Source organism: Colius striatus, chromosome 2 (assembly GCF_028858725.1).
Source record: "Colius striatus isolate bColStr4 chromosome 2, bColStr4.1.hap1, whole genome shotgun sequence".
In the NCBI taxonomy this organism is placed as follows: Eukaryota; Metazoa; Chordata; class Aves; order Coliiformes; family Coliidae; genus Colius; species Colius striatus.
In genome coordinates, this window is record NC_084760.1 from 77,740,912 (window position 1) to 77,768,421 (window position 27,510).

The 27,510-nt window shown below is 51.0% G+C and overlaps 3 protein-coding genes across 7 annotated transcripts in view; 1 reads left to right on the forward strand and 2 right to left on the reverse strand.

Annotated features, from left to right (window-relative positions):
- Window positions 1–2,554: 2,554 nt before the first annotated feature.
- On the reverse strand, window positions 2,555–8,030 carry YIPF3 (Yip1 domain family member 3). Its single transcript, XM_061991214.1, has 9 exons — window positions 7,646–8,030; window positions 7,357–7,563; window positions 7,158–7,264; window positions 6,483–6,528; window positions 6,029–6,121; window positions 5,565–5,696; window positions 4,955–5,068; window positions 4,396–4,519; window positions 2,555–3,047 (listed from the first exon to the last, which is right to left on the reverse strand). The coding sequence occupies exons 1-9, from the start codon at window positions 7,736–7,738 to the stop codon at window positions 2,926–2,928; spliced, it is 1,038 nt and encodes a 345-aa protein (XP_061847198.1). The 5' UTR covers window positions 7,739–8,030; the 3' UTR covers window positions 2,555–2,925.
- POLR1C (RNA polymerase I and III subunit C) lies at window positions 7,983–11,301 on the forward strand. The gene is made up of 9 exons (XM_061991213.1): window positions 7,983–8,174; window positions 8,254–8,325; window positions 8,423–8,530; window positions 9,059–9,191; window positions 9,313–9,432; window positions 9,623–9,775; window positions 9,954–10,103; window positions 10,588–10,704; window positions 10,986–11,301. Exons 1-9 carry the CDS (start codon window positions 8,106–8,108, stop codon window positions 11,102–11,104), a joined length of 1,041 nt encoding a protein of 346 aa, XP_061847197.1. The 5' UTR covers window positions 7,983–8,105; the 3' UTR covers window positions 11,105–11,301.
- Window positions 11,302–13,546: 2,245 nt separating this feature from the next.
- Window positions 13,547–27,510, reverse strand: part of XPO5 (exportin 5) — a 31,598-nt gene continuing 17,634 nt past the window's right edge. For all 5 annotated transcript variants that reach the window (XM_061991219.1, XM_061991217.1, XM_061991216.1 and 2 more), the window contains 12 exons: window positions 22,956–23,056; window positions 21,774–21,870; window positions 21,100–21,236; window positions 19,698–19,795; window positions 19,050–19,096; window positions 18,753–18,847; window positions 17,885–17,947; window positions 17,149–17,231; window positions 16,331–16,438; window positions 16,009–16,146; window positions 15,684–15,848; window positions 13,547–15,152 (listed from right to left, as the gene is read on the reverse strand). In XM_061991219.1, the coding sequence (XP_061847203.1) occupies window positions 15,012–15,152; window positions 15,684–15,848; window positions 16,009–16,146; window positions 16,331–16,438; window positions 17,149–17,231; window positions 17,885–17,947; window positions 18,753–18,847; window positions 19,050–19,096; window positions 19,698–19,795; window positions 21,100–21,236; window positions 21,774–21,870; window positions 22,956–23,056 (1,273 nt within the window). In that variant the 3' untranslated portion in view covers window positions 13,547–15,011. The remainder of the gene's footprint in view (window positions 15,153–15,683; window positions 15,849–16,008; window positions 16,147–16,330; window positions 16,439–17,148; window positions 17,232–17,884; window positions 17,948–18,752; window positions 18,848–19,049; window positions 19,097–19,697; window positions 19,796–21,099; window positions 21,237–21,773; window positions 21,871–22,955; window positions 23,057–27,510) is intronic.

The window sequence follows — 27,510 nt, forward strand, 5'->3', positions numbered from 1 at the left end:
CGGGCATGAGGAATGAGAGTTGACCCTCTGGACTGATGGCATTAAGAGGCAATGCATGAACAGAGAAAAACAGAGGATGAGGAGCAACTAGAGCAAGACTAGATGCTACAAGGAAAATAAATGGGAGAAGAAACAGCATACTTGTAGCCCAGAACACAATTAAGGTGACAATTAGTGCAAGAGGGATGGGTTGGACTCTGGGATACTGCAGAGAAGGAGGTCATAGATGTTCTAATACACATTTTATCTTCCTCTTTTTCATCTGATAGATGTGTGTGTTTATTTCATGTTTAATAAAAAGGGGCTTACACAGTTCTCACAGAGCTACCCTTCCTCAAAAGAGGGAGGTGATGGGGGCAATCATTTCAGATTTGCTGCAAGAGAGGAGGGAGAAATTATTTTAGATTTTCTGTGAGATATGTCAGGAAACAAAGGCAGAGATAGTCTGGCATGATAGGGCTGTAAGGTTTGTCCTGATAACTAGAGGACTTGAGTAAGCACTGAGCTGCCCTACAAGGACTTCACTAAGGCTGCGTGCTCAGCATGCTCCCTGGAACTGCAGCGTGCATGCATTCCCCTGCAAAAGCACGTCCTTCTCTGTCAGCAAAAGGAGAGGGTGAAGCTCTCAGCCAGTACTGGTTTTCTGGCAGTACAGAACACTTCAGCTTCCAGCTACTGCTGTACAGAGAACTGATCAGGGCTGAAGGACTGGAGCAGAGCAAGCCCCACAGCTTCCAAAAGGATGGTTGGTTGTCACCCTGGTCATGACTCCAGCACAGGGGAAGCATGATGAATTTGCTCACTGCTTTCTCCTGTGCTTTGAGTGAAAACACAGGGCACAATGTCATCCCTCTGACTTAGCTAAGTGGCTTAGGTGTGGAAGGGGAGCACAGCTCTTCTCTGACAGAGTCTGTAGATCAGCAGTGATAAGAATTTGGCACAGAACAATTTTTCTTCTTGGATGGACTCATTTCTGGTGACAATTATCTCTTTCTCCTTTCCTTCCCTGCTGCCTGTGTTTGGAGTTTGCACCAAGAGAAACAGACTCGCTCTATGCTGCCAGGGCAAGAAGTGCAAATGAGAAACCAACCTCCCGTGGAGTTATAAAGAGGGAAATACCAAATTCAGCATTACAAGCTAACACTTCCATTTTGTCAAACTTGAAATACCGGGATCTTAAAGTAGTTCAATTGGTCCAAATAACTAGCCCAAATAATCAATTTGATTGCCCCAAATAACTTGCTCTGAGTGGTGTTCTTCAGTCAAAATAAGTTTCCTGAGGAGGGGGTGGAGGGAGAAGAGACAACATGTCTATTATGTGTGTTTGTTAGCAGGCGAGCTTTTTGCTCTTGGAAAGGGGACAAACTAGGAACTCGGGAATAAGCAAAACAGGATAAAGTAGGTCTGTGACTGAAAATGCTCAAGTCCTGTCACATTTTTGTTTTAACTGAAGCAGATGACCAGCCTGATGACAGTAGCTGGTGCTGTCTTCCTGTCTTTCACTGCACTTTGGCACTTGTCCAAATGCCACTACAGCTGTATCCTGTCCTGCCTAATATAAGCAAGAGACCAAAGGGTGCAGTTTTGACGTGCTGCCTCATGCACAGCTAACTTGTGGGTACACCAAGAAAGAGAAACACTTTGGGGTTTTTTTTCAGCCTGAATGTAAGGGTGAATGTCTCTGAAGGTGGCTCCTCTCCCCAATCATTCAGAGCTACAGGGAGAGAAAAGGTGCAAGCCAGCTATCAGCTAATAGCTTTCTGCTCTTGAACAAGTTAGAGCAGGGAGCGAAGGCTACATCTGAACTTCGTGCTTTGCAACATCAGTAAGCTGGGGATATTTGTGCCAACTCTATTACCATTGCACACTCCCTCCTGTCTCCATGTTTAATGGAAACACTGGAGAAAAGTTTGCCAGAGACTCTCAAGGCTCCAGGAGTCCTTTCAGAAATGAGGCCGACTTGGCTTGAAAAGCCAGACGCTACACAGCAGCCTACATGGCTGGGGAAGCACAGTGCTGCTCCTGCTCAAATCAGTAAGGTCAAAGTCCCATGTCTGGGAGACACAAGAGCAAGCTGCACAAAGGTGGCCTAAACTTAGCCTATTAATATCCACAGAAGATCAGGCACAAGCATGCTGCCCCTACCGTCAGAACTACTGTCCCATGGAGCAACATGGGCAGAAGGGTGTTAAGAACAAAAGGTGTTGTGAAAGGATGGGGACAGATACATTTCTGACATACATGGGAGAAGGGACGGTGAGATGAGACGGTGGTTTGGACCCAGCCAGAAGAGGGGGAATCAATCTGGACCATGATAAAGAAGAGCATGTGGTTAAACATCATGCTGTTCCTGAAAATCTACAGAGAAACTCAAGTGCCCGTGCCTCTTGGGCTAGGGAAAAGGTGCCAAAGACACAGGTGACGTATCACAGAACATTTGAAACAGGACAGCAAAACACTGCAAACAATCCTGCTTTGAGGACAGGACAGATAAAGACACAGAGACCCAACACCACTCTCCCATTGCACAAGTACGCTCAAATGTAAGACATCATTCAGCACCAACATCAATTTAATTCTTCCCTCTTCAGGACAGGAACAGGGCAGATACCCCAGGGGTTACATCAGCAAGCAGAAAGTGGGGTAAAGGACAAACTGCGCTGGGAAACCCCAGTGAAACATGCAGGCAACAGAACCACTCTACTCGAGGCAGCCCAGACCTGGGTGGAAGAAGAGCACAGTTCTTCTGAGTCACCGAGGTGCAGTCCACTCAGCTGCCCACAACTGCAGCCCAAAAGACAGGTCCAGGAAAACACCACCAAGTCTCCTTCCTGCTGTTCTGTCCTGTTCCTAAGAGGCAGCAGGTTATTATGGCCCTATGCAGCCCCAAAGAAGTACTAAGGAAGCAAGTCCAAGTCTGTGAAACTACAGGGTCAATGCAACGGCTTTGGCTGTTGTGTTCAATACAGTATTGGAAACAACTGGAATGTCTCGGGCAACTCTCTGAAAGGGCGGCATGTTGGGTCCTTCCAACGTGTCCAGGATGCCTGCAGGTAACAGAAGAAAGGGGAGAGTGGCAAGAGTTAGTTTAGATGCAGATGGTATGTTTCTGGCTTTTCTCTCTGGCCAGGTAGTGGCTGGTGGGGGTAAGACCCAGGACATGGCAAAGCACCTGCATGCAATGGGAGGAGACATCTAGCCCCGAAGGCTGAACAGGGGTAAACACTTCTATCCAGAGACCACAGGCTACAGGTCAGAGCTTGTCCTTGGGGCAGGGAAACTGTGCATTCCCAGGAAGAACGCGATCCTTTCACTCTGAGGGTGCCAGATCCTGTCCCTTGCCATCTGACCCAAATGCAGACACTGCTAGGCATACTGTTCTGACGGGGTAGCTTGATAAAATCCTGTCCCCACCTCATCCCAGCACAGGTCCTGCTCTTAGACCAACTGTTACACCTGCTGACTGACATCAGGAGCTGCAGCTGGGGGGTGCAATGAGGATTTTTTCTCATTGCAATGCAAACGCAGACCACATTTGGAAGGAGGCACACGAACAAATGTGAGTGTCCTCTGGTCCCTGTCAATTACCTTCTCCAGATGGATAATCGGTCTTGAGTGCCCTGAAGAAAACTGCCTGGAGTGTATTTTACCCTCTTTCGTCTGCTGAAAAGTTGCAGATCAGGGCTGGGCACCTTTGCCATAAGAACGGATCCAGGAAAGCACAGTATTTACATCTAAAAGGACCTGTAATGCTGTGCTGTAACCCCAAATGGTGTGGATTTACCTGCATACCATGAACAAATCTGGCTGCCTAAACTCATAAAGAGACTTGCAGAATCCCGTATTTAGGGATCTGGAAACTCTCCAGCAATGGGCTGGGGAAGTATTTTTTTTGTTTTGAAGGAGATTGAGATTTTGTTAGGAGAAAATATAAAGAGAAAGGGGATCTGGATACGTATAGCCTGGTAAACAGCACCAACTGGGAAAGATGCAGCTTCAGCTGGCTGTGTGGTACAACAGAAGATAAAAAACAGGTGTTACACAGAGAAGGAGAAAGACTTATGACATTTCCTGATCAGAGAAAAGCCACCTGACTTCAGCAAGGTTCAGGAAGAGATGGGACAGTGCTGCCATAGATCACTTGTGGGAGGAAAAGCTTCCTGCTTCACAACTTAGGTCTTAAGTACTAAAACTCAGCGCACAGAAACTACCCCACATCTCCCTGCTGCTCTGACAGCTTCCTCTAATAAAACCAGTGCTGGTCATCCTTGGGTTGTAAACTGGCACAGATGTCCTCGGGTCTGACCCAAACTGTCCTTTCTCTCAGAGAAAGAAAAAAACAATTCCTCTTCCCCCACATCTAACATGTTCTGTCTTTTTATCTCCCTTGCTTACCTTCTACCACTTTGTGGTAAGCAAAGTGCAGATAGAGGAGAAAAAGCATATGCAGAGCAGCAAGGGTGCCACACAGGATGAGCCGCTGGGTATGCCCCACAGTGCGCGACACCAGCACGGCAACCTGGGACAGGGAGAGAGAGAGGTGGAGATTAGAGATGAGGTGGCTGCTGCCTCAGCCCCTGGCACTGCACTGGGGGGCACACAGGAGGATGGGGCCATGTTGTGGAGCCAATGGAAACACTGCTCAGAGCCTTTTTTGCAGTGTGCACCAACAAAATCAGAGCAATTTGATTTTGTTTCATGTAGGTGAACCTTGCCCAGTCTCTCCATGATTGCAGGCACAACTCTCCACAGCAGCAAGGGAGCAAACCCCCTGCAGCTGTTGAGAAGGGTGAGGATATTAATTTGTGTCACCTCCATATGCCAAATGTCCCAGGAGCACCAGGCTGTTCACAGCAGCCTGTCTGGTTGTGAAATGAACTGCCAGGCCCAAGGAACAGAAAGCAAACAACACCTCTCCCCCTTGTGTCCCCAGAAGAGGAGGCCTGTCACTTACCATTCGTAGTGTAGAAAGTCCACCAACACCCAACCAGAAGATATAGAAGAGGGAGTGGAAGTGGATATTATAGGTGACAAAGAGAGTGATGCAGTGTCCGAATAGACCGTAGCCCTGACGGAACAAAAACGCCCACGTTACAAGTGTCAGTTCCACACAAAGGGCCACTGATTGAGAGCACGAGCAGCCTATTCCTGCAACGCTTCACCAAGGCAAAGCTTCACAAGCCACTCATTCAGAGCCAACCAACACAACAACTTCAGCTCACACCCAAATAACCTGAAGGATATCCAGGGATGTCAGAGACTGCAACAACTTTGGAAACAGAAGAGCCCCTGATTCCAGAGAAATTGGAATCGCCCATTTTTTTTACCACCAGGTTCTCGGATGGGAGAGGTGCAAACCAGGAGACCAGAGCAAAGGAACTGCCTCGTGCTGCTGCCGCGCCTCAAATGGGGCAGGTCAGAACGGCACTCTGGAGCTCCAGGCTGTCCCAGTGCAGTTACTGGGGACTGCCGATTTACAAGGACTTTTCCTGTTCCCTGGGAAGAGCCTGTGCTGGAACACCATGCAGAACAACCTGTCTTGGAGCAGCTCCATCCGTACGTACCAACAGCGACAGCATCTGCACCATTGTGATTTGGGCATTGCACAGATAAGCCAGGAAATAGATGAAGGAGGAGACGCCCAACCAGTAGCCGAAGCAGGTGCCGATGGCTGTGCCCATCAGTGTGCCTTCCCTCTGTGGAGACAGTGTCAGGATGAGGACCACTCACAGAAGTGACCTGCCAGCACTCAAATTCCACCTCAGAGTCCCAGAGCACAATGAAATAGCAGGCTAGCAGCCCTGAGGCTGCCATGTGACCCACACCCGGCTGTCCCAGCAACAGAGCATCAAGACTTCCCGATACATTCTTCCTCCCATCCCCAAACCAAAAGGTTCTTCCTCAAATCGATCTGCTATTCAGCAAGATGCTGCTCAGTCATGGCAGAGGTTTTTTCTCCATTCCTTAGTGTCATTAGAGCAATCCAAGGCCCAGTCAAACCACAGCTTACCACTGAGACTCAACGTACAATGATGGTGTCCGAGGTCTTCATGCCATGCAAGAGGATGGCCACCAGTGTGAAAACCAGCATGAGGGGTCCGTACAGCTCACCTGCAATCTTCTACAGGAGACAGATGAGGGAAGGTTTGGTTAGTGCTCCCGGAGACCAGGCTCTCCATCCCAAGTGATGTGAGAAGTGCCTTGGATGAAGTTTGCCACTTGAGATGTAACAGCGAAGTCCCTGCTGATGGGAGTCATGCAGGACAGGTTGTGTGATGAGGAATCTGGGGTGTGTGGAGTCTAGAACTAAAGGCAGCCCACTGAGGCTGAGAACAACCACAGGAAACGGTTTACCAACATCTCTAGGGAGATGAACACCTAACAAACTAGAGTCCTTAATAACATGGACTACTTTAGCTTTACAAGGTGTCTGTGGGACATTTAGTTGGTCATGGAGTCTGACTCAGCGAACGAGAACTCACCTGTGGGAAATTAATCATCTTCACAGGAATCATAGACTCCAGCAGCCTGCATCACAGCAAAGCAGGGAATGACATTGGAAGCAGGGAGGAAAACAGGATGGTTAACAAAATGCTTCAAAACTGAAAGACCCCCTACTCCCATCACCAGTGTTTTCTGCTGTGGTCACAGGGAGTGTCTGTGACACAGTGTTTGTGGTGTGTCTTGAGGGACAGTGATTTCTTCTAGATGGTCACATAAGGTAACTGAGACAAACCTTACTGTCAGAGGTTTAAGGCTGAAGGCAGGGGGGCTCTCAATGAAAACATTTAGGGATCCACTCAGGGATGAGGTTATTAACAGAATAGCAGGAAGGTAAAGGCACCTTTCTTCATCCAGCCTCACAACACTTGGCCTTTTTGAGTACACCTATGTTGTAAACCCAATGGAAGCCACATAATGCAGGTGAGAACTACAAGGCTGAAGATGCCCCAAATCCCTTTCCTTCTGCCTTGAGCAGCAACGCTGGGTGAGAGGGACCTCCTTACGGATAGTGGGACAAAGCTCAGCGCGTTTCCCCGCATCTGAGCCTTCCCGTGACGCTGTCAGCCCGCTGCAGCTCGCGGCACTGCCGGCCTCCCACTGCCGAGAACCCGCTGCCTCGCGAGGGGAGACGGCCCGGGCCGGGCCCTGCCCACCTGGCTCGCACTTGGACGGGCTCCACGTCGAAGTAGGGCCGGAGGATGTCGATGTTGGCGTAGAGACTGAAGGCCCGGGAGGCTTGCCTCTTCCCCGCCTGCCACATCTGCGGACAAAGGGGAGCCGGCAGTGGCGGGGCGGGCGGGCCGGGCAGCGCCCGGGGCCCCGGGGCTTGGCGGGGCGGGGGGCCGCGCTCACCTGGTCAGCCACCTGCCGCCCCAGCTGCCCCCGCAGCCCCTTCATGCCCAAGAACTCCCCGTCCTCCTCCTCGGCGGCCCCTGCCTCGCCCTCCGCCTCCTCCTCCTCCTCCTCCTTCATGCGCTGGTGCATCTCCCCCATGTCCTCGAAACTGGAGCCCGACGTGTCGTCCATGTTCTCCATGTCGATGACGGCGGAGCCGCCACCCTGCGCCGGGACAGACAGCGTCAGCGCCCGCTCGGCTCGGCCCCGCGGCACCACCGCCGCCCCCGGCCCGCTACGGCCCCACCTGCATGTTGTCCTCGAAGCCGCCCCAGTCGGCGGCGGAGCCGGTGGCGGCGCCGCTCCTGCCGCCGCCCGCCGCTGCTCCCGGCGCGGCCATGGTGCCCGAGCCGAGTGAAACCGGGCCGCGCCGGGCTTGGCCGAGCCGAGCCGCGCTGGCTTCTGCCGCTGGGCAGCGGGGCAGCAGCCGGATGTGACGCTGGCGGCGGCACCGCGCGCTCGCGAGATGTGCCACGGGCGGGCGCTGCCGCCATCTCGTGTGTGGCGCGGGGCCGGAGACACGACAGCGCGGGGGGTGACGGGGAGAGGGGACGCGGCGAGGAGGGCGGGCGGGATGCGCTGCCGCGGGCCGGCCGGCGGCCTGGAAGCAGGCCCGCACCACCCGGGAGCTGTGGGGCCACTCGTGGGCGGGCGCGGGCCCGTCACGTGCCGGGGAGCGCCGCCCTCCGCCGCCAGCGGCGGTGGCCATGGCGGCCAAGGCGGGCACGGACGAGATGCGGGACCGCGTGGTGCTGGGCGAGTTCGGCGTCCGCAACGTGAGTGGGACGGGACGGGGCAGCGGCGGCCGCGCGGCTCCCGGCGCCCCTCATGGCCCCGCCGCTCTGCCCTTCACAGGTCCACACCACCGACTTCCCCGGCAACTACCCGGGCTACGATGACGCGTGGGACCAGCGGCGCTTCGAGGAGGTGGGGCCGCGCTGGGGCCGGTGGGTGCGGGAGGTGGGGGGGGTCGGACCCCACGCGCGGTGCCCGGCGTGACCCGCGCCGCGCGTGGTCCGTGCAGGCGTTCCGCGTGGACGTGATCCGCGAGGAGGAGGGCGCGCTGGAGTTCGACATGGTGGGCATCGACGCCGCCATCGCCAACGCCTTCCGCCGCATCCTGCTCGCCGAGGTACCGGGGCCGGCCGAGGGGCGGGCGGGGGCGGCGGGGACCGAGACTCGCGGGGGGCGCTCGGGAGGTGCCGGCCCGGGAGCGGGGGAGAGTTGCGTGATGGGGAGCGGGGAAGGTCCTGCCGTTCGTCAGTCAGCCCGTGTGCACAGCTCCTGGCTTTGAGAGAGAAGCATGAGTTTGTTCTGCACGTGTGCCAGAGGCCCAAAGAGAGTCGGGGCCTTAGCAGGTTGAGGGATGGTGCCTGTGGCTCTTAAGGGTGCTGTTGGTAGTGTCTGTGGATCATCCTGCCTTGCACTTCTTGTGATCTTTTGTTTAAAAAAATTCCACCCCAAACAACAACAAACAACAGAGAAGGGAGCATGTTGGGTATAAGGGTATAGCTGGTAGGCAAGTTTGGCAGAGATACCACTGAAAATAGACTGTGGGGGAATTATTTATGCGACAGGTGAGAACCTCTAGCTGGATATTCTGTTGGTGTGTGTAGTTCAACTGTCATCTCACGCTGACTCGATCTCTCATCTCCCTGAGGTACCAACCATGGCTGTAGAGAAAGTATTTGTGTACAACAACACGTCCATTGTGCAGGATGAAATTCTGGCCCATCGCTTGGGCCTCATCCCAATCCGAGCTGACCCTCGACTCTTTGAATACAGAAACCAAGGTGAGAGTCTTGGCTCAAACAGAAATATTGAAGGTTTCTCCCAAGGCACAAAATCAGGATCACGTATAAACCAAGCAGAGCTGTGATTCTGTAGAGGCTCATACTGTTCTCCTCTTACCAGGAGATGAAGAAGGCACAGAAATCGATACTCTGCAGTTCCAACTGAAAATCAAGTGCAGCCGAAACCCTCAGGCAGCCAAGGAGTCATCTGATCCTAATGAGCTATATTTCAATCACAAAGGTGAGATCTCTCCTAAAGATAGGCGCTGTCTTTTTCTTTCCTGTTTTTGGGCTGTGCTGTCAGCACTGTGAGCAGAGAAAGCTGATTCCCTCATGCTGATGAACTTACGTTGTGCCATCTCCAGTCCCGTACTGGCCGGTGACCTGTTCTGAGACAGCAGCTGGCTGACGCTTGTGGCTTCTCTTTGCAGTGTACAGTAAACACATGACATGGGTGCCCTTGGGGAATCAGACAGACCTCTTTCCAGATGCAGACTTCCGACCTGTTCATGATGACATCCTCATTGCGCTGTTACGACCGGGACAAGAAATAGATGTGCTTATGCATTGTGTCAAGGGTATAGGTGAGTTGTGGCTTCTGGGACAGCAGGAGGAAGAGTGGGAGTGGTTGATACATAGCATGGTCATGTGAAAGGGAAGAGGGGAGAGCTGCCTTTCTGTCTGGAACTTTAGTCTCCAGCATCCTTGCACTCCTGCTCCCTGAGGCCTGTCCTCATTCTTGACCCTTAACTCCTCACGCAGGTAAAGACCATGCCAAGTTTTCTCCTGTGGCCACAGCTAGTTATCGATTGCTTCCTGACATTACTCTCCTGCAGCCTATTGAGGATGAGGCAGCTGAGCTGTTGCAGAAGTGCTTTTCCCCTGGAGTCATCGAGATCCAGAATATCAAAGGTACTTTTTTCATGCTCTGGGTGCCTTATTCCTTACGAGCCCTGACAAGCAGAGACTGATTAAAGACAAACCTTGCGGAGACAAAACCATGTTGTAGTGTTGCTGATTAGCAACAGATCATGCTGTTCTGAGCCTGGGTTTACAGATGAGTGTCTACATGCAGATGATGGGCTGGCATCTCCCTGAAATGCTGAGGCTTTGGGTGCTGGTCCACAGAGGTCTGCAGCTGCTGAATGCAGCTTCCCATGCTCTCTTCTCAGTCTGTAAGACTGGATGATGAGCTTGGTCTTTCCAGCAGCTGAGCGTGAAGAGGACTTCTTGTGCCCTACCCAGGGGTACATACAAGCTTTGTGTTTACTAGTTCTGTCACGCTGGAGTGGGGATGTGCCAGTTCTTTGTGTTTGAGGCTTCGCTGCCTTTGCTGAGGAGTAAGCACCTGTTGTGAGCACAAGGCACCCATCTCATTTCACCTTCTCCCCTTTAGGGAAGAAGGTGGCCAGAGTAGCCAACGCACGGCTGGACACGTTCAGCAGAGAAGTTTTCCGTCACGAGGGTCTGAAGAACCGTGTGCGCCTGGCAAGAGTACGGAACCATTACATCTGTAAGTGACCCCTTCTCCACAGGACATGGAGCCCTGCTGTGGCTTGTGCACAGAACCAGAGATTGGCCAATGTGTGTAGCTAGGCTTCTGCCTCCCCTTTCCCTTCCCCCACCATCAACATACGTTCATATTCCAGTGGGTAGCTACTGAGGTTGTGTTTTGGGTGTTGCTCTCAGAATGTGTGTGTGCTTCCCACTGGCAAGTGTTAGCCTTTTCTCCTCTGGCTGTGGAGATCTGGCTCGTCACAAGAGGTGGCTGTGCTGACTTGTGTCTCTCTGCAGTTTCAGTGGAGTCGACGGGTATCTTGCCTCCAGATGTGCTGGTGAGTGAAGCCATCAAGATCCTGATGGGAAAGTGTCAGCGCTTCCTGAATGAGCTGGACTCTGTGCCAATGGAGTGACCAGGCTGTAGCTGGGAAGCACATCCCCGCACTGCTGTTCTAGGCGTCCTGCACCTGTCTGCTTGTGATTCCTCTTGCATAGGCAAGAGGTTTGAGATGGGCTTGTTAAGAGTCCTAGGACCATCTCTTTCAATTTATTCCTTGTTGGTAATGAGCCTCAGTGAGGAGATGCACTAAAATAAAGGGGTTTATTTACAGCTGTCTCCCGTGCTGTTCACAACTGTGAGATGGTAATACACAGAGAAGAAAGTGGCAGCAGGTCTAAATATGAATAATAACGTTTATTTTAGATTGTGTGCAGCATGTGAAGAGGGCTGATGTGGCAGTGTAGTGAAGCTCTTTGCTGCAGGGCAGTGAGATTTAACAAAGCAATATCGGTGCAGGACAGTTTTGCAGGTGCCTCAAACCAGCTCCAGGGCAGTTAATGTGGCAGATAAAAGGCTGTACTGTCAGAGGGCTGGGACACCTCTCCTGTGAAGAAAGGCTGAGAGCTGCAGTTGTTCAGACTGGAGAAGGCTTGAGGGAGACCTTATTGTCATGCTTCAATATGTAAAGGGGGCCTGGAGAAAGGCTTTTTGCTGTGGCCTGTAGTGACAGTACAAGAAGCAACAGTTTTAAACTGGAAGAGAGTAGATTTAGATTGGACTAAGACACTAATTACAGTAAGGGTGGTGGTTGGATGCTGGAACAGGTTGCCCAGAGAGACTGTAGATGCCCCATCCCTGGCAGTGTCCAAGGCCAGGCTGGATGAGGCTTTGAACAACCTGGTCTAGTGGAAGGTGTCCCTGTCTGTGGGAGGAGTGTTGGACTAGATGGTCTGTGATGATCCCTTCCAGCCCATATGATTCTATAACAGAGTACTGGGCTTCTCTGTGCAAAGGTGGGGTTTAACAACATGCTCTGTAAAGACTGACTGTCCCTTCTCCAATAGGTAGTGCATTTCTTCCCAGTTGTTAGGTTTGATTACACTCTTCTCCCTTTTAGTGACTGAATGATCTTGAAGCAGAACCCAATGGTGGAGGGCAAGTTAGTCAAAGGCCTGTCTTCAACCAGGGAAGCCTGGGAGAACTTGCAGGTTAATGTCAGGAGTGAGCATTGCTCTTCGTCAGCACCAGGCAGGTTTTGGCTTTTGAAAGTCTCTCTTGACAAGATGATGAAGGAACTGGAGCTTCAGAGAATGGCTGGGAGTACTGGTGCGTCACACTTGCTTAAATCAATCCTCACTGCAATGCTAGAGGTTAGTGTAGCAAATTGTGCTATTTCCCCACCTGTTTCATGGGGATATAGTTACATTGTCAACACCCTTACAGATGTTAGGGTCCATATGTAGGGAAGAAATAAGGGGCACAGACCCATGCCCTGCTTACCCAAGACAAGTGGTAATAGGCTGTGGAGAAAGGGCTGCTTCCCTGTCAGGGCTGTTCTGGGAGATGTTGCTGTGTCACAGCTGTGCTCGCAGACTCTTGCACCTCATTTTCTTTCAGCAGGTTTGCAGGGACCTTGGCTGCTGAACCTGGTCCACAGAGTCTCCATTCATCTACTTAGCCTTAGATGGGAACCCAAGAGCTAGCCTTTAGTCGGTACCTCATGGTTTAGGTCTCATAACAGCCTTAGCCAAGATTCCTCCCCAGGGCTTTTTGCTTGCTTAAAAATTGCACCAGCTCAGGTGTGCAGTACTCCCTGTATGAGGCAGACAGGATGTAGTCCCGGTGCCAGCACAAGCAGAGAAAAGTTCCTTTCCCTCTGTGGCTGGTTCCTAATCAATGTCATTGAGGTGTTTGAACATCTCCTTTGAAAACCAGTTAGTTCTACCTGGGTCCTTTCAGTTTAAACGAGCTCGAGCAGCTTCCATACTGAGCTGGATTACAGGTTTTTGTAACAAACACTTGTATTGGTGTTGCTCAGGTCCACCTCTTTGAGGGCTTCTGCTTTTGTAAGAGGTGAGGGGACAGACCAAAGGCAATAGCTACATCGCCTTCCCAGGGTATGGAAAAGAGCAGCTGGAAGAGTTATGGCTTCAGTACAGTATGAGGTGGGAGGTGAGCCTTGGAGGCTGCTGGAGCAGCATCTGAACGTGCTGAGATGGTACTCTGCCCATTCCCCATGCACTGGTGGGACATGCCCTAGAAGAGCCCTGACAAAGGGTTTCACTTTGGCAACACACCCCCTTCAAGCTGGAACCTGGGACCTAGTGGCTCTTGTAGAATTAATATAAACCAGCTGGGAGTGACTATTACAAATACTTTAAAATGCAATTTTCTCCTTGCTTTCCAATTTAATGATTTAGTCTGGAACAGTTTGTCTCCTCTCTGGTAAGGTGCTCCCTTTTTGGGAGCTGGAATAAGGAGTGAACAATCGTTCGGAAAGCAGTCTGGGCAGAGCAGAGGTCTCAGATCTTACTGAAAGAGATAAAAGAGTAAAAAGGAAACGTGACACCACGTATACGAAACTGGAATAGCTTTACTGACATTCAGAGGTGTAACACAACCAGTTCAGAGACAGCTTTGGATTTAAACATTCCTACAAAAAAGGTTCTAAAAACCATTTAAAAAACCCCCCTTGTGTCTAGCATGAAGTCACAGAATGTTAAAAATATCACAACACAATAAATACACCCAGCCTTTGCTAGAGCCAGGAGCCATGTTAACTCAGAGGTTAAAAATGTTCTGAGGCCAGGAGGAACAGCACAGGAGGGTAAGTGGATTCCCACAGCCTGCTCTTCCTTCCTGCACTCCCAACACCTCCCAGACCCTCTCTTCTGTCAAGTCTGTCCCAGGGGAGGTGCCACCTTCTCTGGCTGCCACAGTTTATTACTGGCTTTGTCTCCTGGCTGCTGGCACTGCCAGCTAGCTCTGGCCAGACCCTCCCAGCTCCTGTGCTGACACTGGGATAACTCGAGTGAACATTTGTCATGTAAGGAGGACCAGCTTAGCAAATTGGAGTGGCTTGATTGATAAAGAGTCCCACCTCGTCTAAAACCCAGTTTCTAACCTGGCTATCCCCATAAACTGCAGTATAAACCCAAGCCCTCCTGCCCCATGCCCCCTGTTCTCTAAGTACCAGACGGGGTAAAAACACAGGCTACTGTCACCTCCACAGCAACAGGGTGAGGAGATCCCTTTTGGTTTGCAGGTGCTTCAGATATTGGTCCAGATTTTGTGTACCCTGCACTGGCCATGTTCTAGTCTACAGGGCATGCTAAAAAGAAGAAATAAAAACAATCAGTCTTGCTCCCCTGAGAGAGATGTCCAGGAGAGGCTGGCACAAAGGAAAAGCCTGCCCTTTGGCTCTGGGCCCAACAGGCTGCGTGATCATACACACATCTGCCTGTGTGACGGTGTCTGCCTCTTTCTAGAGAGCAGCTCCACCAAGCACAGAAAGGCTGATATGGAGAGAGATGCTGGAACAGTGCAGCTCCCCTGGCATGCAGCCCCTGTCTGGATGCGGATCTGTGGGACAGGCACCCACAGGCATGCTGCGAGTCCCTACAAAGCCGGCCTCCTGGCACCCTGGGGAAGACTTGGGGAGCCCCTTCTCACGGGGTGCGTTACTCTGCCTTGTGCATTAATCCTACACCCCAAGGGATGAGAGTGAGCCAAGGCTACAGGATGACCTGGCTGTACCTAATGGAGTCTCCGTGCTTGGTTCCCACCTTGCAGAGTAGTGGAGGTCTAAAGCTGCTCATCTGATGGAGAGGAGGAGAAGGAATTGAGGAAAGCTTAATAGACTGGTTCATATGCCACCACAGGTCCCATCCCAGTGCAGGGAGGAGAATGGGACAGGACCCTTAAAGGGGCTTTATTCAGACAAATGCTTGTGGAGGCGATGACAAGGAGAATCTAACGTGCTTACTATGAAGAGAGACAAAATATAAGGTAGGGGAGGAGATGGCTGCAGCATCCCAGGCTCAGGGCTCAAAGAACGCAGTGAGGCCCTCTCCATCCTCATTTTCTAGCACGTCTGTCTCCAGTGATGGCTTCACCTTTTTGAAGAGAGAGGGGAGGTTCCGGATATGAACCTCCTTGCGGAACTGCTCCCCGAGGGGCTTCTGCAGGGGACAGAGAGACAGGCATCAATCACTGCTGCCCTCACACCCCTCACACTCAGCTCAGGGGCAGCCAGCTTACAGACAAGGTGCAGACTCCAGACTGCAATCCCTAGGCCTGGTCCCCCTGCACGCACTTTGGGGACTCTCAGGCCTGGTCCTTCCCAGAGTAACCACTAGTGCACCAGCTCCCCAGCTTCTAATGCAATGCCACCAGGCTCCAACACTGCCATCCTCAGAGAAGCCCAGCGCTCACCTGGCAGCTTTGTTCAAACATTTTAGCACTGGGTTCCCCTTGGCACTCTTATGCAATGTGTCCCCTGCCCCTCAGCCACTGCTGGAGGGTTTGCTCCGTCTGCCTTGCTATACCTACTGTACCTCTAAGGTGAAGAGAGACAGAACAAACACTGGGAACATGTTGCTGGCTGGGAAGGGGCCGGGTGGGGAGAAGCAAGCAGGCTGTCTGCCCCCTCGCTTCTGCAGGGGATGGGTGTGAAGTGAAATAGGGTGATGTTCTTCCAGGATATCACCTACCCCAATGCAACCTGTGATGAGGCGCTTGAAATGATCCTTCCGGCGCTTGTCTGCCACTTTCTGCAGTGTTGGGTTGAGAAGCTTTGAATCAAACTGCTCCAAAGAGTCCCTCTGGATATCTGGGATCTGCTCCATCACCGCCTTCAGCTCAGCATAGCGAGGGCGCTGCAGGGAGAAGTAGGGTTAACACAGCTCTGCTAAAGGAGCAGCCCTGCTCTCCCTGGGGGGGCCATCAGCAACTCTGCCCCTACCCAAGCAGGTGAGGGATAAGTTTGCCACCACTCCCAAGACAACCTTGTATCTGGATGAAGAGTAGAATTCTCACCAAGGCCTCGTAGATCTGGAAAGCCAGGTGGACAAGAGCTGCCATGCAGCCGTCGTGCTGCCCATGTGTCTGCAAGCCCTTCAGCACACTTATGAAAAACCAGGACACAGCGTCGGGCAGGAGGTTTCCTGGAAGCACCTGGGAAAGAGGCAGTGTCAGCACAGAAGCAGGACACTGACAGATGACTGCCTGCCCTTCTGCAGCAGCTCCATCTTCCCCAGGGAGAAGATGCCCAGAGGTGAAGCAGCTTCTCGCTACATTCCGAGCTTCCTCTCCCAGCCCTGCCAGAACAGACCCCTTCCTCCTGCTCAAACAGAGGTACCTGTTTGAGCAGTGGCCAGCAAAGCTGTGTTGTAGTTCTTTGGCAGGACAAGGTGTCCTTCCAGGAAAGGGATGTGTAGGCAGTGACCAGCAGCGCAGTGCAAACATCCTGAAAGGAGACAGAGAGGGAAACCAGTCAGAGGAGCTATTGCCTGCCTCCAGGGTTCAAACCTGAAGGGAGCCAAGAAGCTATCCAGGGACTCTGCAGGAGCTCCCTGGGGTTATCTTCTGAGAATCCTGCATGCTGCTGCTGTTCCAGCTGAAGGTGCTCAAAAGGCACCCAGTGTACACCATCACAGCCACAAGAAACCCATGTCAACCAAACCTGCTCCTGTCATTTCCCCTGGAAAGGCCCCTGAACACCCATGAACTCTCCACCAGCTGCTACTCTCAAGTCACTGCAAAAACTTCAGAGGTGTCTATGGGAGGAGGAGTACAGAGGTATGGGGATGAAGGCACCTTGCACAGTGGCTTGTGCCCACACTGTGGCTTTTGTGCCACTTCTAGCAGATTTTACAGATCAAAAGAGGGAGGGAGGCAGAACCAGGGAGCAGCCTAGAACTGAATGACCAGAGCCTCACCCAGAGCAGAGCTGAAACTCTGTAGCTGCGTGTTACACAGGATCTCAACCCCTATTTGCTCTGTAGCTTCTGCCACCATTAACAAGAGCATTAAAAACCACGCCTGTTCCCAAGAGAAGATTCTCACACTGGGGGATGCTCCAGCAGTTCAGATCGCTCTAGCAGCCTCTGGCTGCACCACAAAGTACAGCACAGAGCAGAGAGAAAGCCAGGTGGAAATCTGAGCAGGTGCTCTTACCTCTTGCTTCATCAGACACTTGCCAAGCTCAGTGAGCTCTGCGCTGGCAGGGGGAGTCACCTCTGTGGCCATTGCTTCGTCGTCTGCAGAGCAAAGAGCAGGACTGTGAACATGGGCCTCTCGAACACGGAGGGAGGCACAGGCAGAATTGAGCTGGGAGCCAAGATACAGCACACCTTTGCACCCAACTAGCTACTTCCAGCTCTTGGGAAGACTCTGCACATCCCGCTCTTCTCCTCAACCCTTTTCTTCTTAACTAAAGAATCAGCTGCTCCAACACGTTATCTCTGAATCCATTTGTTCCTAGGCTAGACCATAGAATCACAGAATGGTAGGGGTTGGAAGGGACCTTTAGAGATCATCTAGTCCAACCTCCCTGCAGAAGCAGGTTCACCTAGGTCAGGTCTGATAGGAACATGTCTAGGTGGGTCTTGAAGACCTCCAAAGAAGGAGACTTCACATCCTCCCTGGGCAGCCTGTGCCAGGGCTCCCTCACCTGAACAGGAAAATAGTTTTTTCTTATGTTTAAATGGAACTTTTTGTGCTCCAGCTTCATCCCATTACCCCTTGTCCTGCTGCTAGCTACTATAGAAAAGGTTTCTTACCAAACTTAGACCCCTCCTCACACAGATCTTCCAGCAACAGGCCAGCCTCTCTCTCAAGAAACACACGAAGAAAGGGGAAAAGTGCTTGTATACACCCAGGGCAGGAAAAGCAAAGGTAGGCATTTACTCACCGTCTCCATCTACAGCAGCAGTAGTGTTATGCTCAACACCTTTCTTAGAAACACAGCAAACAGCTGCAAAAACAGTTGCAGGTCAGAGGAGCAGAAAAGATATTACTTCAGAGCATGCAGATATCATCCTACAGACACCGATGGGCTTATGACTGCTTCAAGCTCCCCCGGCTCTTACACAGCCAGCATGGAAGCCAAATCCTGCACTCCCTGGCAGGTTGAAATACCTCACCCACAGCATCCTCCCACAGTGAACCTCCTGTGGCTGCCTCACACTACTAAGAACTAGGACCGTGCAAAACCATTTGAAGCTGATCCCCTGAGATGAACATCATCTGAAGTGAAGGCAACAGGGCCAAGCAAGAAGGGAGGCAGAAGGCTGAGGGTCTGTAACAATCTCTGTGCAGAGTCAATTTTCTCAGCCTCTCTGCTTAAGCCGTGCTGAGAAAAAGAACGCAAAGAAAGGAGACTTCTTCCCTTCTGTCTGGCTGAAGACATGGCAATTGCCAGCAACAAACTCAGGTTGTCCACAAATGCATGTCCCATATTGGGCTCCAGGGCACAGAAAGGGAGAATCCAGGTCCCAAATGGGGGTCTTGCACTCCTACAGAGAGAGTACCAAAAGCACGGAGCCCTAAAAGCTAACAAGAAAAAAGGAAGAACCCATCTTCCGAAGATTTGAAATCCATCTCTCACTAGGTTTTAGCTAAGATTCTGGCAGGGTTAACTGTCCCACACCTGCTAAGCATTATCTTATATATACTTATATACTACTGGCCAATATAGTTAAGTTTTACACTGGAAATCCTTCTCCTCCAGGATAACAACTTCCCAAATGTCCTGGGGGACCTGGCTTGATTTCACTTACTGACGAGATCCATGACTTCTCGGGTCAGCAGCCTGATCAGCTGTTCCTCAAGCATCTCCTGAGACTCAGGGTTGTCATCTGCAGCATCATCCTCACTGAAGAGAACAAGTTTGAGTGTGAAAGGAGCCAATGACTTGTACACGTATTTCCTACCCAAGCACAGAGAGTGTGTCACCATGAAGGTACACACAGTGTTTTCCAGCCCTCTGTGGGCAAGGCTGTTCCCTGGGCAAAGGGGAAGACCAAAGCTCCATCCCACTCCTCATTCCCCCCTCCTATCAAGGGGTGGAAGCTTACCAGAGCATGCTTCGCTGGTTGATCACCTGCCATTTCTGAGACAACCTCTGTTCAAGACAAAAAGGAAGATTCAATATCTTCCTAAAGAGCCATACTGGACATAATGCAAAGAGGCCCAAGTGAGAGCTGCTGACAGAAGCACAGGAGCTTTAAACACAGCTCTCAAGCCGAGCCCCATTTTGAATGGGACAAGAACTGCTGTGAACTGTACTGAAAATACTGTGGCTGTGCTGGCTGTAGGAATCTGAGCAAACTGTCAGGAAAATGAGGGAAGAAAACCCCAACAAAACATAAACCCCCAAAAATTCTCAGAGTTAAAGGCTGAGGAGCTAATGTCCACAGGTTTGAATTCACAGCAAAGGGTGCTGTGCAACAGCCAGGGTTCAACCACCTCCAAAAGCTTCCTGTCCTCGTTTTGTCTGGGACAGAGGTAATTCTTTACTTTTTTTCTTCTCCAGGGGAGGAGTAAGCAGCTCTCCGGTGCTTAGTTCCTGGCTGCTGTTAAACTACAACACCTCTCCTAAACAGCATCAAAGTAATTAGGCACGAGGGCTCTGCCCTGCAGAGACAGCTGTGGCAGCCCATCACTGCAGCTGCCTCAGGGAGTCTGGGCTGCCAAGGAACAGAGTGAACACGGTGCTTTCTTACCACATGCAGATAGGTAAACAGTGGTCCCAGCATGGGGCAGACGAGGGTTTCATAGTATTCTGAAGGGCAGGAGAGAACCAAGGGCTTCACAAACACACCTGCACAGAGCAGTTAAGGAAGGTCCAGCACACCCAGCCTGCTGCCAGAGTGCAGCAAACCTGCCCCTTCCACTGGCACAGCAAGTGACACACACCTCAAAGTCCCATCTTCTCACAGCCCTGCAGTAACAAGTGGTATCTTTATACAATAACAGCACAATGTATTCAGCCTCTTCCCCTGAGAGTTCAGCTGAGGGTACTCAATGTCCATTTCCTGGCTGAGAGACTGAACACCCTGCCCAGGAAAGTGGGCTGGGAACCCAGATGGTCTCCCACCCAAGCATAAGATCTAGCCAGAGAATCAGAATCATAGCATCATTTTGGTTGGTAAAGACCTTAAAGATCATCAAGTCCAACCACTCACCTCACATTGCCATCCCCACCACTAAACCATGTCCCTCAGCACCTCAGCTAAATGGCTTCTAAGTATCTCCAGGGATGGCGACTCCACCACCTCCCTGGGCAGCCTGTGCTGGTGTCTAACAACCTTCTTAGTGAAAAACTTCTTCCTAATCTGCAATCTAAAGCTCTCCTGGTGCAACCTGAGGCCATTTCCTCTTGTCCTATCACTCATTACCTGGGAGAAGAGATCGACTCCTACCTCACTACAACCTCCTTTCAGGCAGTTGTGGAGAGTGATCACGTGCCCAGATGGGTTGTGGAGTCTCCTTCTATGGAGACATTCAAAACTCACCTGGATGAGTTTCTGTGTGACCTACTCTAGGTGGTCCTGCTCTAGCAGGGGGTTGGACTAGTTGGCCTTTCGAGGTCCCTTCCAGCCCTTGAGATTCTGTGATATCTCCCCTCAGCCTCCTGTTCTCCAGGCTAAACATCCCCAGCTCCCTCAGCTGCGCTCATCAGACTTGTTCTCCAGACCCTTCACCAGCTTCGGTGCCCGTCTCTGGACACGCTCCAGCACCAAAATGTCCTTGTAGTGAGGGGCCCAGAACCGAACCCAGCACTTGAGGTGTGGCCTCACCAGTGCCGAGTACCCCTGGTCCTGCTGGCCACACTATTTCTGAAAGATACAAGCCAGACACCCTACTACCAAAGCTCCTATACGCTTCATGCCCCCCTGCCCCGCTAGAAGGCACTACTCACCTCTCATGGTGCCTCCAGGAGCACACAAATCCTTTGCATTCATCCTGACCCCATGCACTGTTTCTGTCCGTGCCCTCCCAGGCTCACAGCTCACCCATGCCAGGTGCATCCCTGTTTACCTCCTCAATCACCCTTCCTTCGCTTGGCCACACTGGTTTTGAGTTTCTATGTTCAAAGCCTCTCGCGCTGTGACAGAAGGATACGGAGCATGGGACGCAGTCTGTAATCAGGAATGTTGTTGAGGTTGATGAAAGCTGAGCTCAGGAGCTGGGTGGCCAGACCCTCAACGGTGTAGAAATCCTGTTGCATGGAGGGGCCTGCATTTCCCAGGATGTGGAAACTTCAATTAAAAAAAACAAGTTAGTTGCAAGTCTGCCACATAACAGGCACCATGCCTCCAGCCTGCAAAAGCTACAAGTACTATCATCTATAGCACAGATAGTTGCCGTGCTCTTAAACAAGCACTACAGAGGAGTTTTAGCACAGTATCTCCTTTTTTTTTCTGGGATCACTGCAATGAATTAAATATTTAAGCACTAAAATGGACTTTCAAGTGCTGATGTATCCGAACACATGTAAAAGTGGCAAAGAGACAAACTAGGTCAGCACAACAGCTAAGTGCTCCAAGCCAACTACCTAGCTGCAGAAGAGGTAAAAGCAGATTCACATTTCGAGGTACTTTTTGTCCAGTGACTGCGTTCCATGTGTGTGCAGGAGGTTACAACCACTGAGGAGAGTTCACCACTGCAGCTCGTACTTGAATATAGGACACAGCTCATGTGAGAAGTCTAACTCTAGACTAAGTCAGCACTCAGCAATGGTCTACTGCTCCAGCTGTGCAGCGCTGGATTATGTGTGGGATGTCTGGTGCTCTTACCAGTTGTCGTAGAGGGTACAAAAGAAGCCCTGCATCCTTTCTAAGACTGTTTTGTAAACAGGAGAGTCATAAAGTTCCAGCAGAGGCTGAGGGAGACCTGTGGGAAAGAGTAAGCTTCAGCTAATGAGAGCACACTTCAGAAAGTGTTGGGCAGGCCTCAGAGAGCTTGAGGGCAGCGAGGGAAGCACCTGGCAAGATCAACGTGCAGCCAAGTGGGGAGAGGTGCAGCAATCCCGGGGCAGAACCTCCCCTCAGAGGTCAGTCAAGTCCAGGTGGGACTTGACTGTGGGACTTGACACCCAGAGCAGTGTGCCCCCTAAACTTTGTATAGCCCTCTCAGCTCTCCAAAGCAAAGCTTACTGGAGCTACCAGAACCCAGCTGAAGCAAAGCTGCTGATTGAGCAGCTCCTCTAACCGCCCATCCCTTCAGGTGTCTATTCATCTCTGCCAGGACACCAGCTGCTGCTGCTGTATTAAAAAGTTTAGAGCAGGCATCGAGGCCATGCTGCTTTACGTGTGGTGACTCACAGAGAGTTTACAGGGCACAGAAAACAGGTACATTTTACATATAAAAAAAAAGGAGATGAGAAAGACAAAACAACTTGCCCAAAATATTTCACTGTTAGAACCTGAAATTAAACCCCAATTTCCAGAGTCACAGTCCATACTTCCTCCACAAGGCCACCCGCTTCTGCTCAGTTGCAAAGGCTTCTGTTTTAACAAGCTTAAATCTGTTTTAGGATGGATCCAAAAACCTCTTTCTAATAGGTGGTTGGTCTGGAAACAAATGACAGGGCCATACTGCATGACTTGGCTCTTGCTCTCCAGGCCAGGTCTTGGCACCAGCACTCGGGGATCCTGCTGAGCACTAATTCTGCTGAAAGGCAGTCAATTACAGCAGCCCCAGTCTCTCCAGCCTGAAACATCATGTTGCAGAGATCACTACCCAACTGGGATAAGCAGTTTGGTAGGGTACCCTTCATTCCATGACAAAGAAATCAATTTGTCTGAGACCAGTAACTTACACCACCTCCTCATTTCAGCAGGTTTGAGTCATAGCTGAGCTGTGAATGCTCTGAAGCAGCTGTCTCTCCCAGACCTCTTCACTGCTACTGAGGGATCACTGCCTGATATGCCTCTGAGAATCTGCCTACACATTCCTCCCAAAAAGAAGCTCCTTACCTAGGATGGCATTCTTCTCCACCTCCAGCATGTCCAAGGCCTTTGCAAACGTTTCTCCCAGCCTAGCCACCATCTCTGGCGTGTAGAGATTGTTGTGAGTCCTGAAACAGAAGAGCACTTGGTTTATGCTCACGTGGGTCAACCCCTTTTGCCCTTGACAGTGGGATCCTCTCCTTCAGCTTGTGAACAGCTCCTCTGAGGCAAATGATGAGGAAGGTGAGACCAAGCACGTGTGCATGGGATCCCCCTTCCCCACCTGCAAAAATATTGGGCAAGCTGACCCGACAGAGACATGGAGTGACTCCACCTCATGTCCTGAATCTCCTGGCTGCCCCCTTCGCTTATTTCAGCTCACCCCACCCCTTGCAAGCATTGGCAGTAAAAACTCCCAGCAATTCTCCAGCTGATGCTGGCAACAGCTCATTAGCTTGGCCAAAGGGATCGGAGGATGAATTTAACATCTGACAAGACAAGGATTCCGAAATCTCGAAAGATCTTCTGCACCTACGGCCCCTGCAGAGGGAGGGGCTGTTTCAGCTCCAAAACACACACGCTGCCCCCAGGGCTGGGTCACAGTCCCCTGAAGGGCAGGTGGCACTGGAGGGACTCTGGGGAGAGCATCGGTCCGATCAGCTGTTACTCGTGGCGGCACATCCAGCTGAGAAGCATCGCGCACCGTGGGGAGGCGAGCGAGTGAGGGACACCACCGATTCAGCCACGGGTGGCTGGCTCTTGCCATCCAGGCCAAAACGGCTGCCCTCCTAGCCAGGGTACTGACACGCAGAGCTGGACTTGGCAGGGGGTATCTCTCTCACCTACCTCTCTCCTTTGAGACCTCAGACCTCCACTCTGGGTGTCGCCAGCTGCACACAGCACAAATCCTGCAGCCTCCTCCAAAACTGCAATGCCATTGTACCTGCTGCTAGAGGTGATCAAGGGCAACTCAGTATCTTCCCCTAGAGCAGCATTTCCCAAAGCAGGGGGGTACGTGGGAATGGCTGGGGGAAGGGATCGTGGACACTCCTTGGGATGTTCTCCAGAGTCTCAGCTTTTGCTCATGTCTTAATGATTTTTTTAAAGCTTTAATGGGTTTTTTTGAAGGTCTACATTCACAACCTTGGCAAACCTGATGTGGGGACATCTGCCTGAGCTTACAGAGCCTGAGTTAGCTCCCAAATGGCAACTACCCCATCTCTCTCTGCAAGTGTTAAATACTTCCCTGCTCACTGCACGTGAGGAAGGCAAGTATCTAAGTTTCGTAAGACAGAGCTACACCAATGACTTCTTAACAACTCACACTCTCATTCAAGGCTGGATCTAACACCATGCAACAGGCCTTGAAGGGGGCACAAGCTGGTTTTACCTTCCCAAGAGGGGCCAGCAAACTGCCCAGCCTCCATAAAAGTTTGAACAAAAAATGTTGTTCAATTGACTCAAAAAAAGGGTGCATTTCTGCTGGAGGCTATTCTGAAACCTAGCTACCACAATCATCACCTCTTGTGTGCCTTCCTGCCTGCTCCAGGCCCATGCTGGCTTTGCCTCACGCTGGGCAGAAAGGCAGCGGGGCGAAATCGATGATTGGCCAATTGCGGTGGCGAACCTTGGAACTCCACTGCTCCAATCCCAACAGGACAGGACAGACAGTCATATCCTGAAGCTGTGGTCATGATCCTTAGTTGTTTCAGAGTCCTTGAAGCATTTTCTTGTAACAGTTGGGAGGACAGATGTTCACCCACAGGCCGATCTCTCTTAATTAGTACTTTAGTAAGGTGTCAAGGTAATGAAAACAGCTAATCAGCTGCTCCCCATGGGAGTTAACAAGAAGGATCCAAAAGCCCTCATACATGATGAAGATGTAGCCCCTAGCCATGTTCTGGCTGAGACTCTCAGCAGTAAGCAGCACTCCTGTGTATCCCACACACACAACATGGGAAAACAAAATTCCAGAGACCTTTATGCTTTAGAAAAGACAAGCAAAGTGATATGGCAGATCCTGGGGGATTTTCAGCAGTGGTCATGGCCCTGCTGGAAAGAGTGTCTGATGCACAGAGAGATGGGCTTGAAGGCCAGAAGTGCCCTAGGACAGCTCACACTTGAAGAATCCTTATCCAAAGCTGGAGCCATCTACAACAAAAATGCCTATTGCACCTATGTCTACCCAGCAATTCTTCCACCAGCATCATTAATGCCTTGGTAATGTCAGCACCTCATCAAGAGGGGTTACAAAAAAGCCTTTGTCCATGCAAAGCATTTGCTGAGCTTGACCAGTCCACTTGCAACAAACTCCAAACAATAAAGGTGCTGTGCCAATCAGTTCATGCAGCTACTGACACCAGAAATGTGTCTTTATCTAAGGGTGGCTGGAGACCATGATTTGGTTTTCAATTCAGGAGAGGACAATTTAAGTCAGAAGCTAGAAAGCACCTAAAGTGAAATGAGGTACTGCAGAGGACAGAAGAATCACCACTCAAAAAGCTGCAAGCAGTGATTAACAAAGTAACCTCAAAATCATTTGAGTAAATACAGTGACTAAGAGGCAAATGTGGGTAGGCACAAAAAGAAGCCACTCAAAACTACTTTATTACCCTCTCACTCCTCTTAACTCCTTGGTCTCATCCAAGACCTCTCTCCAAGCTACTTCCCCTGGCAAAGATCCTACAGCTTAACAATTTTCATCACCTCTGTCTGCAAACACAACAGAAGAATGCCACACAGTACCCAGAGAGCAGCAGACCTTACTGCTCAGCATGCAAAACCCCTTCTATGCACACTGATGCCTGACCTGGTGCTCAGTTCAGCTGCTCAGTAGGATACTTGCAGATCAGCTCACCAAGTAACAAATGCCACTTGTGAGAATGTCCACAGCTCCTTCCTGTGTGAGCCCGGGAGTTAACACAAGACCTTGCTGTCACCAAGAATAGTCTTCTACAACCTCTGTAAAATGCTGAAGCTTTGTTGCAACTGTTCCCTGCAGAATGGCACAGAACTACAAGCAGCATCCATCTCCAAGTAGTAATGCAACTACGTTCCTGAAGGCATCCTTCCATCCTTCCCTGCCAGCAGCCTTCCTCGTAGCCCCATTTCCTGCTTGCTGACAGGTTCCATGTGCTGACACGTTCCATATTCTCTTGTGTAATCCATATTAAAGAGAGCCTGAGGAAGCAGTACATGGGAAAGGCACTCAAAGGCCGCAAAAATTCACCAGAAGCTCCACAGCACAGGCTCCAGTTTCTCCAGAAAGATACAAACATGATTAACTTTTGCGTCAAACAATTATGAGTTTGCAATTGTCACACAAAAAGGCCTCTACATCTGGCAGCAGTCAGGAAAGGTATGAGGTAGAAGATCTACTTCCTCTGTTAATACATCACTCTCCGGTTCTTGTTGAAGCATCCAGCCTTAAGAAAACCCCAAAGATCTCCAAGCAAAGTACAGGCTGCTCCATGTACATTACTACCACATGCCCTGAAAAGATTTTGGTCTGCAGGGGAGATGCTCAAAAACAGCCATGGAGCCTCTTCCTTTATGTGGATGAGGAAGCACTGGCAACTGACCAACTCAGGCTTTTTCCTGGAGGTGGCAAACAGGCACAAAATTTCTTTTTCTTTACAGGTAGTGATGGAGTTTGACAAGGGTTTCCTAAGCTGGTTGTGACGGAGATCCCCAGTGTTTCAGTAGTCCATAAGTTCTGGCACGAATGGCGATCACACCAGCAGAAAGTCTGTTGGACCTTGTTCAGACCTTGGGCACAGGTTTAGTTGGTCTCCCACGAAACGTAGCATGTTTCTGGCTCTGGAAGAAGCAGCGTGAGGCAACCTCTACTCAGGCAACTCTACCCAGCCTTTCCCAAAAGTTCATTGATTGGATCTTCAGCCTTCCAGGATCAAAGGCAAAAACACCTCAAGCACAACTCCGCAGCTGTAACAAGATGGTTCAACCCTCCTCACTGGCCAAGTAGCACCTGCTGTGCTATACAGAGCTCTGTGATGAAAAGGATGGCTAGAGTGGGCCAGGACAGCATGTGCTTGTCCTACCAGTCCAGCATCTCGCTTCTCACTGGAAGCAGCACAGCCCTGAGCTCAGTGACTACCAAACACACCCAAAGAGACAGACCTCGAGTAATAGGATCCCTTTCATCACACACATGGGAGCTGAAACATTTAAGTGGATCTGAAAATGCCCCTTTCTAACAGGCTCCTGCCAAGGACAGAGCCTTGAGTTCTCCAGTATGTAACTGTATTGTTACCTCACAAAATCGCTCTGTGAGCCTGTCAAAATCCCAGTGATGCCAGTTACCCTGCGACAGATTCCTCCTTTATAAATCTGGAAACTGTGTTATTCAGGACTCCCCTTTCCTGCCTTCTCTTGCTCCCTTCTCTGGCTGCCCCAGATGTACACACCACAAGTGACGTGTGAGAGGTACTGCAAGGTAACAACAGCCTGAGGGTATGCTGATTTCAACAGCAGCCAGTGCTTCAGGAGGCTGGTGTTCACGTTCAGCAAAATCAGCTTAATTGAACATTGAAGAGAGAACGACAACAGAATGCGATGAGAG